This window comes from Neofelis nebulosa, chromosome 10 (assembly GCF_028018385.1).
Source record: "Neofelis nebulosa isolate mNeoNeb1 chromosome 10, mNeoNeb1.pri, whole genome shotgun sequence".
NCBI classification, from domain to species: domain Eukaryota; kingdom Metazoa; phylum Chordata; class Mammalia; order Carnivora; family Felidae; genus Neofelis; species Neofelis nebulosa.
Window position 1 is genome coordinate 45613451 of NC_080791.1, and position 12016 is coordinate 45625466.

Sequence of the window (12016 nt, forward strand, 5' to 3'; positions counted from 1 at the left end):
AAGGTTGAAAAGCCCTTCCCAGTTGTTTTAGTTCAAGCCATTATAACAAAATACTAGACACTGGGTGGCTTATAAATAACACTAATCTAGTTCTCACAGCTTCAGAGGCTGGCAAGTCCAAAACCAAGGTGCCAGCCAACAATGCCCACTTATTCACTGGTAGCACGCTTCTCACTGTAACCTCACATGGCAGGAGGGGCACAGGAGCTCTCTTGAGCCTCTTTTATAAGGGCAATCAATCATTCCATTCATGAGGACTCTGCCCTCATGATCTAATCACCTCCAAAGGCCCCACCATCTAATACCATTACCCTGACATATCAACATATGAATTGCAGGGGAACACAAACATTCAGACTATAGCACTAGCTTTTAATCTACCAAGAGGATGACATACCAGCAAATTCTGGAAAAATATTGCCTTTTAACTACATTGAAGATATACAAAAATGAATGTAAATCCTTTAAATACATATGGCTACTCTGGCCAACATAACTTAGGCCTCCTCTTACCCTACTGCTTCTAGCAATTGTTTTCTTTTTCTTATTCCTCCTCTTCTCCAACGTTCCCACCCTTACAGGCAAGAGGTAAAACAGAGTCAACTGTATGAAAACAAGATCAAATACATGGCAGCTGTTGGATTATGAAAAATGACAAAAAAATGTTGCAGACACTTTCAGGAATCACTTGTGGCTTTATTTCATATATAATATGATGCAGTATGATGCCTAGAGAGATTTGGAACTTGGAAGGGAAAAGGATACCCTGATTGGCTGCATTCTTCCTTCATTAAGTTTTTATTTTAAGTTGTTAGTTAACATACAGTGTTACATTAGTTTCACGTGTACAATATAGTGATTCAACAATTCCATACATCAGCCGGTCGGTGCTCATCACAGCAAGTGAACCCCTTAATCCCCATCCTTTACCCATTTTAACCTTGTTAGATTTTTTTTTAATCCAGTTTTCAATGGATGGACTAGCAGCAACTAGTTGAGAGTAAGGCTGGCAACAGAAAGACCCACCCAGCCAAATCTTGCTGCTCCGGGAATTTGGGGCCAATACACTTCTTTTCTTCTCACTCCACTCCCCGCCTCCTACCCTCAGCCCCCACAGCGCCCATCCACCCTATACTTCTAAGACCCTTTCTTCTCTAGCCTCACTTACTCTGCTGCCCCAACACCCCTCCAGTCAGATGGCATCAAAGTAGGAAACAGATGGGAGAAGAAGAAAGAAAAAGAAAGACAAGAGAAAGGAAAGCCCCAGGTTAAACCATAATCCCAATCCCATGGCTCTTAAATTTGCAGGATTAGCCTGCTTTTATTTTGTTTTTAACCACTCTCTTCCTAAGAGGTCCAGTTCTGTTCTTCTACCCCTTCACTTCCCTTCTCCTATGCTCTGAGCTCTTGTTGGGACAGAGGACTCTGTGGAGTAGCTCAAGAATTGGATAAGTCTCAATCCTTCTGCTTTAGCTCTACCACATTGGAAATGAATGCATTTTTTCCAAAAATACATTATCATAAATATTATTTGTTTCTATAGTACCACTGGCACTATACTCTAAGTACATTTTATAGATTCATTTATAGGTTAACTTTTAAAGATTGGCTTGGAAACATAAATATCATTTAAAAAAATTATTTTCTTGTAGGAGCGTCTGTTCTAAATTCTCATAGCCATAGGGATAACTGTATGAATAAAAAATTTAAAAAGAAACCAAACAAATAACTTGCTGAAGCTACAGAATTAGTAAGTGCTAGAGCCAAAACCTAAACAGAAGACTGTTCGAATGTGTGGCATCAAAGACTATACAATTTCTATTATACCATAGAACCTCCAAAAATACATCTGTGTTTTTCATTAAGTAAATGAAAATTCTGAAAAGCTAAAATTTTACTTCTAATCATTAGATATTTTAAATTCAGTATCATTTTTTAAAACATTTCCTGAGTACCCTTCTACCCAAACCACATCCAGTAATAATCACCAATGCTAATAAACTATTACTGACATTATCAGGGAAAAAAAAGTATTTAAATTATTTCAAGAATTCACCACTATTGGGGCGCCTGGGTGGCGCAGTCGGTTAAGCGTCCGACTTCAGCCAGGTCACGATCTCACGGTCCGTGAGTTTGAGCCCCGCGTCAGGCTCTGGGCTGATGGCTCGGAGCCTGGAGCCTGTTTCCGATTCTGTGTCTCCCTCTCTCTGCACCTCCCCTGTTCATGCTCTGTCTCTCTCTGTCCCAAAAATAAATAAAAAACGTTGAAAAAAAAAATTAAAAAAAAAAAAAAAAGAATTCACCACTATTGTTAAAAATCTATCATATTATTTCTCTTCCCTGTGCACATTTGATTTGCTCATACTTCTGTAAAGGGAACAGATTCTTATACCCAGGAAGAATTCCTTATTGCTCAAAACAAAAATGTTTATTGGAAAATGCTTTTCTCAAATCTTCTATCATCATTTCCAAAACAAAACATTTTCATTTCTCCTAACTTAAGAAGAATTATTTATAAGAATAATTATTCTTTTCTCAATAAAATAAATACAACTGTAGAACATGGAACAAAAGACTTTTTGCTCATGACACAGCTATTACTACTATTAAATTCTAGCTAGATCATATCTTACAGATTCATTAAAAAATAAATTCAACTATATACTGCCAACTTGATTTAGCTGAACAATGCTAAACAGAGGTTAAAAGGGTTTTAGGTCAGAAGTGTAAATCAGGCTATTAGTAAAAAAAATAATAATAATAATAACATACTTATGGTTTATCCTTTTTAATGTTTATTTATTTTTGAGAGAGAACGAGGGGTAGGGCAGAGAGAGAGAGAGAAACAGAGAATCCGAAGCACACTCCACAGGGTCAGCACAGAGTCCAATGTGGGGCTCTAATTCATGAACCGTGAGATCATGACCTGAGCAGAACTCAGACACTTAACCAAATGAGCCACGCAGGTGCCCCATTTATGGTTATCCTTTATTATAACTCGAAACTGCCATCTTGATTCACAAAGAGGCTCCAATATCCAGTGGAACCTCAGAACCACTATAGAACTAGAACAAGCCAACCGGCAGTGAATGACAGTAGTATGTTAATGGTATAAACTTTTCACTGATTCAGTAATGTGTAGACATCACCACCTCTTGAACTTTGACATTAGTAAAAATAAATAAGATATTTACCCTTAGAAAATCCCCTAAAAATGCCATTTTTACTTTTGAAAATAAAATTGCAAAGACAACTGACCACTTCTACTGTGACTGTGTCCCCTTAGGTCTGTAAGGATTTGCATTTTAAATTGACAGTATTTCTCCAAACAGTATTTCTCTTTGATTGATACTAAAAACAATAAACATATTAGACATCAAATATTTGAGTACAGTATATTTCTTTATATGGGCACAGTATATCATGTGTCTGACAGGCAAAAAATGAAAATAGACTTGCCACAACTTCCACCCACAGATGGGAGTACATTCACCACATGGGCAGACTAATTTTCTCCCCCCAAAAACAAAGATCAGAGTCATATGGCTTGAAAATAAGCTCTCTATTGTCAGAGAAAGTGATTTACAACATTTATGAACCTATGTTTTCTCACCTTTTCCATTTGCTTTGAGGAAAGCGACAGTCCTAATGATCTCTATATTTTATCTTTGCATGGGCAGAATTTGCATTTTTGGTAAGCTCACTAGTTTAGTTACCTATTATGGAAGTACCTCGATTCACTTGCATATATCTTCTGAGGAATACTGGTTTCCCAAGCCCATGTCAATTTTTATTAACAAGTTAATTTACCTTTGGAGAATGGCAATGAATTTACGAAGCCAAAGGCCTAAGATTTTTCTATTTACTACCTCTCCTATGTATCAGTCCTCATCCACTTAAAACCATATGTTCAAGGCTTCCAAACAGAATGTCAGTATCCTCCTAGTCATTTAACATGCTCTCTCCCAGACAAGCAGGTTTAACAATCTAGCTATCTATGTTTACATTCTGCACTGCATGTTAGGCCATTTCTCTCCTCTTTCTCATTCCTCAACTTGTCAATCTCTCCTGCTTGCATAACTTTCTTTTACCCACTGAAACTTTCCCATGGTCTGGTCTCTCTTGTCTAAAAAAATAATAAACTAAGAAAGAATCCAAAAGAAAAACCTTAATCCTGTAACAACTTGCCTTATCCTCTCAAACTTCTTGAGTTTATTATACTCATTTCTACTTCCTCATCTCACATTTTTGCATTTATTTAAAAAAATTTCCCAACTTTCTCAAAAAAAAAATTGACAAATCTAACTATATATATTTAGAGCGAACATCATGTAACACAATCTACTCTTCCAACTCAACAAGAAAAACTTCTCCAGCAGTTTACCACTCCCCACTAAGTTGCTAGAGCAAATAAACAATTTTTAGCCCTTATCTTAAAGAATATATTTATAGTATTAACACTAAAAATAATGCCCTCATTCTTGAAATCCTCCATTTTAACTAACATTCTTTCATAGTTTAAAAACAATAATGCTGACTGGGAACTCTACTTCTGCTAAAGTAATAATCATGGTGCTAGGTGCTCACATGTATTAGCTTGGCAGTTTTCTCACTGCTACTGTTACCCATTAATGGTTCAATGCAGCTTCTTAAATAAATAAAATAAATTAGAATAAAAAAGATCCAAGTGTATTCAATGCAGTAAGGCTAAGTATTATTCTGGAAAACTTATGTGTGTGTGTGTGTGTGTGTGTGTGTGTGTGTGTGTGTGTGTGTATTCACAACATACAATTTAGCTCTTATTTTGGGTCATATTCAAAAAAGTCTGAAAGACACTGTGTCTAATTTAATCACCAGAACCCTACCAGTGAGGTCCATATAATTTACACTTTTTAATAAAGAAAAAACTAAGTATACAAAAGCTGTATAATTTGTCTGTAGTCAACCAGTTGGTGTGACATTCCAGAATAGCCTCTGTTTATCTCCTGATCTCCAAATACCCGAATGGTATCTATATTTCTCTATGCAAATATCTTAAAACACACTCCAATCTCAGAATTTAAAAAAAACTGTACTCAATTTCCACACATTTTCTCATTTGCTAATTTCCAGTGTTTCACTCTTCATCATCCAAGCATCAATCCTCATATCTTAGATACAACCACTCTTCACCATGTCATTACCACAATAACCTTCAGTCATGACCCACCCTTTCTTTCTAGAATAACTGCAAGAGTATCCTACCATTACCTGTCATTATGCTCCCTCCAAGCCTCCAATTCACTCTCTGCTTTGCTGGAAGAAATCTCTTCAAAATATAAATCTAGGGGTGCCTGGATGGCTCAGTCAGTTAAGCGTGCAACTTTGGTTTCAGCTCAGGTCATGATCTCACGGTTTGTGAGTTCAAGCCCTGCACAGGGCTCTCTGCTGTCAGTGCAGAGCCACTTCAGATCTTCTGTCCCCCTCTCTCTCTGTCCCCCCACCTCAAAATTAAATACACATTTAAAAAATGTTTTTGATATATATAAACGTAATTATTTAGGGCAAACTCTCCTAACTCTACAGTCAAACTGTAAAGTTCAAATGCAATACATAATTTCCTAGAATGGATTTTTGTGTACTTTGGGCAGTACTTTAAAAAACAGAACCTAATTGATATTTAAAGGACTTTTATTAAAATCAATAATGGTTGAAAGACCCAGATCAAAAACTCTTTACTTGCTGTTAAAGTTACTTCAAAGATAATAGGTTACGTTTACATAAGGATAGTTTCAAGAACAATCACAAATGTCTTTCACTCAAAAATTGCAGATAGCTAATAAAATATGCCATTTTCCTAAAAACAAAATACATCCATATCTTGAGACTAATGAAAGGGTTTATTATTTGTACCTTCACAGAGAGTTGACTAGAATTCATTAAATGGCAGGCATCAATGCTGTTTCTAAATAACGTTTCAAAAACAAAACAATAAACTTTAATTTGTGCTGGTTTCTTTTTTTTTTTAATTTTATTTACTTATTTTGAGAGAGACAGACAGTGCAAGCAGGGTAGGGGACGGGAGAGAGGGGGAGAGAGAGAATTCCAAGCAGGCTCCGCACTACCAGCACAGAGCCCAATGGCTCAAATTCACAAAACCATGAGACCATGACCTGAGCCAAAACCGAGAGTCAGATGTTCAATCAACTGAGCTACCCACACACCCCTGAGTTGGTTTCTAAATAAAAATGCAATGCTTTTCAATGTTTATAGCAGATTAAGATATGTCTACTGTGAATCAGTCATACACAGTCTGTAGATTATCTGCTATGACAACACTTCTGAGCCCTTCAATCTACACGTTTAAACAAACTGTTGGATTTGTTGCTTCGCAAAGACAGGTGAAAAGAATTTCTAACTAAGTACTCACTAGGATGTGATCAGAGTTGTCAAAATATGCTTTATGATACTATTTTAAATTAAATTCTTTAAAGAAAAGTGAAGCTGAATCATTTTATTTTTCTAAACTATGTGTTCTTCATACACAGATATTTAGTGTTGAAAATAAAACCAATCAAATAAATTGTTTAAAAGTGTAGCATGCATCATCGTTTTTTTGAGCAGGATTAAGTGTAATAGTTTTGGCATGATTTTTGCGTTGTTGTTGATTCTTCCCTTTGCTTTTCAGTTAAAACAAAAAATAAGAGCTAATGATTCAAAAGAAACTCGTTTCTTTTCTCCACATGACTATTGGAAAGATCTTAATCAAGCCTGAATCAACAACTATAATAAATCCTTGACTTAAAAAAAACAAAATAACAACAAGTTGCTTTGCTCACAATACAGGTTTGTAAATTGAAAAAAAAAAAAAAAGGCTTTACAGGTATACATGAGACAAAATATTCTACCAAGTTTTCAACCAGGACTTCTGCTTCATAGTGACAGGCATTTTTCTGAGGCAAAGTTATGACAAACATGCAAAATAATAAGACGACTGAACAAAGGAGGCAGAATCATTATGAAGAATGCCCACTAGGGTTGTACAGAGAGACTTCTTTCAAGACATCTTCAAAATATTGTACCCCAGTTCCTAACAGAATTGATTTCTGGTACACAGACTGAAAATCAAGATCGCCATGTATGAGAAAATGCGTGTAAAAAAAAAACCAAAACTACTTCTTAAAAAAAAAAAAACAAAAGAGCTATTCAAAAGTAAGATACTTTCACTACACATTTAAATAGCCATAATTTCAAAACTAAGAACACTGGTTTGTTTTTTAAGTAAATTCATACAATAACCATCACATCCTACATGTCATTTTTAGAAAATACTTACAGAACTATTCCTCAAGTTCCTTCTCTAAATAAATAAAACTGGCACATTTTTCTCTCTATTGAGAAAAAATCTATTTCTATTTCCCTTTTTCCCATTTAGAGGCTAGGATAAAAAGACAAGTTGATTACTTTCTAACAAAATGTTTCCCTTATCCTCTCTTTTCCAAAGGAAGTTACTATGAATGGGGGTCGAGGAACAATATCATTTGATATTTATCTAATTTTACACAAAATTAAAATCGTTAATAAATGGAAAATTGTGACCTCAAATATCCGTACCATACACCTGAATTTTAAGAATAGAATATTCTAATGCAATTAGACTCACTAACTCCTATGTACAATATTGTTTGTTCATTGCAAACACATGCCGGAATTCAGCCAAACATGTAGCAGTGTTTTGTTTGAGTGTAGTACTTTATAAATGGTTTTTTTTTTTTTTTTTTTTTTTTTGCCATTTGCCAAACCTCTTTTGTTGAGTTATTCAAACTAACTTCTGCCAAGAACACTAGGAATTTGGTGATAGTGCTTCTTTTAGGAGAAAACAACCCCTTTCCTCAGAAAACGGAAAATGTTTATCTTGGCACTAAAACCTTGTATTGAGCCTTCTGGAAAGTATTTTAAATTGTTGTTTTTAACCTAGACTTTGTGACTGAAACAGGAAAAGGTTTCATAGCTCTACACCAAAATACATATTTATAGGGCTGATTTTCTTTCTACACCAAAAATACTACGTTGATGGCAGCAATTTTCAAGCACAATTTCCTAGGACCATGCTAAAGTTTGCGTATTATCACTATATTCAACATATGACTTGTTTTTAAACCTCAAAACTAATGACTAAGAAATGATAAATGATGATCAAATATGCTATCCTTAGGTGTCATATTGGGAAGGATTGTTGCATTTAACTATGTTCTTTTAGGAATTATCACAAAAGGAAAATTTACTTGATATTGTACTTTCCTCCTATGGATGTCAACAAAAGAAAGGTTTCTACGTTTTCAGCTTTTTTATATTTTCCCCACTAAGTATGCTTTATCTTCAGACTAGATGAACATAAAGATCAACCATGTGAACTTTTTGCAATATTGTCCTACTAATAATCTGAATACAATATGAAGTTTTGGAAAATTGATGCAATGATACAGTCTTTGTCCTTAACACCTCTACCTCGTCCCTAACAGTTCAAACAATTTCACAAAGACCTCTAGAGAGCTGCAATGATTTTTCAGTCACTAATAACCAACAAAAAATACTATGCACTCATTACCAATCCTTTGCAAATCAAGCCACCCTAGCCTGAAATTTGATCCATTTTTTTTTCCCTTCTATGGGCCTGGCTGTCCCTTTACAAGAGTAACAGCAGCAGTATCACTTTATAATGCATGTAAAATAGCTGATAAAGTGATAATAAGTTAAAATCATATCATTGTGCTTATCAAATATTTATTAGGGTGTTCTGGAAGAAAATTGTTTTAAAATTCTGGTATGGTTAAATTGTCTTATTTAAAGGTATCTACAAAATATATCTTATTAAAACATGTAACTGCCTTTGTTAATCAAATACAAATTTTAATTTTAAAAGTTTGGTCCTTCCTGCTGTGATTGAATTCTTCCTATATCCAGAAAAATCATGAAAAAGTGTCTTCAAATTAGTGTAATAAGAGTGAGGTAAATGGAAATTACTGGTATCACTGACAGAAAGGTTATGAAGGAGTGGACTCTTCCCAGTGAAAAATCCCATCCCTGTACTGCTATGGTTATACAGCGATGGTATCCTTTTTATTGGCCTTGAAATCCTGAGCCATCCTAACACTCCTCCACAGGCCTCACAGTTTCAGTGTGAATGAGAAATATAACTCCGACATTATGGACTAACTCAATACTTTAAAGACTATGACGAATATGCTAGTTTATCCCCACAGAAAATTTAGATTAAGCTCTACCATCACTTTTCTCTCATCTAAATCTAAAATGCTGACTGTTTTACAAGGAGAGTGAAGAATATCTAAAATCAGGTCCAGAAAAAACAAAAATTCACTTGTCAGAATTTGAGACTATTAATTTACATATTCAGCTTCCCAAGATGAACCTATAAGTAGAAAGTGAAAAAAAAAACAAAAACAAATCTTCTTTCCCTTCCTCTATTCACTAAGAAGCAGTGATTTATCTCTATTCTAGAGGAAAGAAAAAAAAAAAAATACAACTCATGCCACTTGTGAGAAACAATTATTTAGGGAACAACTTTAGTTATATGGCTGATTCAAAAAACCACAAAGGACCACTATTTTTTTCCATTAAAATAAATAGGTATAACAGTACATACCTGAAAAAGAACATGTACATGGCAGCTGTGATGCAGAACAAAAGGACCTACAACAAGGAGAAAATACATTACTTGCAAAAGACCACTGACATCATTTGTGTGTCTTTCTTTTCAAATTTTAATTCCAGTGTAGTTAGCATAGTGTTATATTAGTTTCAGGTGTACAATATAGCAATCAATTCAACACTTCCGTACAACACCCATCGCTCCTTACAAGTGCCCTCCTTAATCCCCATCACCTATTTAACCCATCCCCCCACCGACCTCCCCTCTGGTAACCATCAGTTTGTTCTCTCTAGTTAAGAGTCTGTTTCTTGATTTGTCTCCCTCTCTCTCTTGTTTTCCTTTACTTATTTGTTTTGGTTGTTTTTCTTTTGTTTTGTTTCTTAAATTCCACATGTGAGTAAAATTATATGGTATTTGTCTTTCTCTGACTGACTTATTTCGCTTACCATAATGCTCTCTAGCTCTATCCATGCCATTGCATCATTTGTATGTTATGAAGGCAAAATTCTCACTATTAAATCTTGTGCCTGAAACAATTTAAAGATGTGCACTAGTCATGCATGTACCACATTCCCTGTCTTTCAAATAAACCATGTTAAGGCAATAATGAGTCTGTTCACACACACACACACAAATGAAATTATACACATTATACAATATGTATATATATTACAACATGTATTATGTGTACATAGACTGGGTAGAAAGGTAACATGGTTCAAGAGGAACGATGAATTTTTTTAATTATCTGTAAGAATCCCTGAAGAAGCATAAGTAACTTAAGAACAAAGACATTTGTTCATTTATATAACGAAGTCAGCAAATAAATCATAAAGCTTATTAACTATTATACCAAGATGACCAGATTTGTATTCAAATGTAAAAAATGTTTCAGTAGTCAGCCAATTCTAATCAATAAGAAAAACTCCTAAAATTATAATCATCCTTTGTGGGATACAGACTAGCTGTAAAACAAAATTCCTCTAAAAGCAGGCATCCGAACACAATAAATCTAAATTTAAAAAGCTCCTCTCAAACACAACATAATAAGGTGTATGTGGAAAGAATCCAGAATCCAAGTCCTGACCAAAAGCTTAGTTATGCCAACAAAGTGGATCTCCATAAGGTGTTTTAAATCACTGAAAAACAAGTTGTAAAAATGTGTTCTTGTGTTAACAGTATAAACTAAAACATGATTGTCAATGGCCTCACATCACAGATAAATGACAAATGAGCAATCTTTAACTGTAAAAGGCTTACCACAAAGTACAACAAAAATGAATATAGGACAAAATAGTGTTTTGGTACTTCCAACACAATTTCTAGTCAACTAAGAAAAGCATAGTGGTTTTGCTATTACAGTTAAGCTTGACAGGTTTGCCACCTTGGCTTAAGATAAGCATTATAAACATAATCTGAATGGCTTAGAAATCTATAAACCCGAGACCCAAAAGAAAATAGGTATCATTTACTACAAAACAAATATTTCTATTATTATATAGAAAACACATAAAATCTCCTTCTCTATATAAAATATATAAAATCTCTTTCTAATAAACACACACAAAATCTTCTGTCCTCTCTCCTTCCTTTCCTCTTTCTCTTTTCCGTTGCCTTAAAAAATACCCTATCAATGATACGTAAGGTTTATATCACTGTTTTTGTAAACATAACATAAAGTGTATGGAATAACTTTCAATTACTGATTAACCAAAACCAATTAAAAATTAAAGTTCAAGTGAGTTTGTGTACTGGCCAGCCAATGACCCAGATCATGAAACTCAATTTTTAGTTCCCTATCATTCTATACCCTTTGGGCAAAGCCTTAGTTCCCAGATGTTCAAGGTTTCATTCTTTCCCTGAGCTAGTCATTTTTCCCCCTTGCAAACCTACTCACAAACCTCTCTAGAAGTGTCCCACAAATCTTTTTCACACCCTCCACCTTTCTCTAAGGAAAATTTCCTTAGTCACTTTCTCTTAAGATGTTGCTATGCTCTATCCTAATGTTCTAAACCTATTGATACTCATGTTAAACTAACATTTATCTTTGCAAATAATACACCTGAAAATGGGAAAAAGAACAATGTTAAAGATCTCAAGCTCTGGAATACAGCAGATCTGGGTTTGAGTCTAGTTGTATGTCACTTTCAATGCCTTATATAATTTCCCCTAAGACATAGATCTCTTGTCTATAAAGTGAGAATTGGAGTTCACTTTTTTATACAGTAGAGATTCAAGAGATAAAAATCTATACAAGCGGGGGGGGGGGGGGAACCTAAAGGATATTAATGTACAATAGATCAATTCATTTAACAGATATTTACTGAATGCCTACTATGTTCCAGAAACTGTTCTAGAACCTACAAC

The 12016-nt window shown here is 34.6% G+C and overlaps 1 protein-coding gene across 2 annotated transcripts in view; it reads right to left on the minus strand.

Moving 5' to 3' along the window:
- The window catches only part of TMEM135 (transmembrane protein 135), a 265370-nt gene that overhangs the window by 80401 nt on the left and 172953 nt on the right, over positions 1-12016 (minus strand). For both annotated transcript variants that reach the window (XM_058687538.1, XM_058687537.1), the window contains one exon: positions 9644-9690. In XM_058687538.1, the coding sequence (XP_058543521.1) occupies positions 9644-9690 (47 nt within the window). The remainder of the gene's footprint in view (positions 1-9643; positions 9691-12016) is intronic.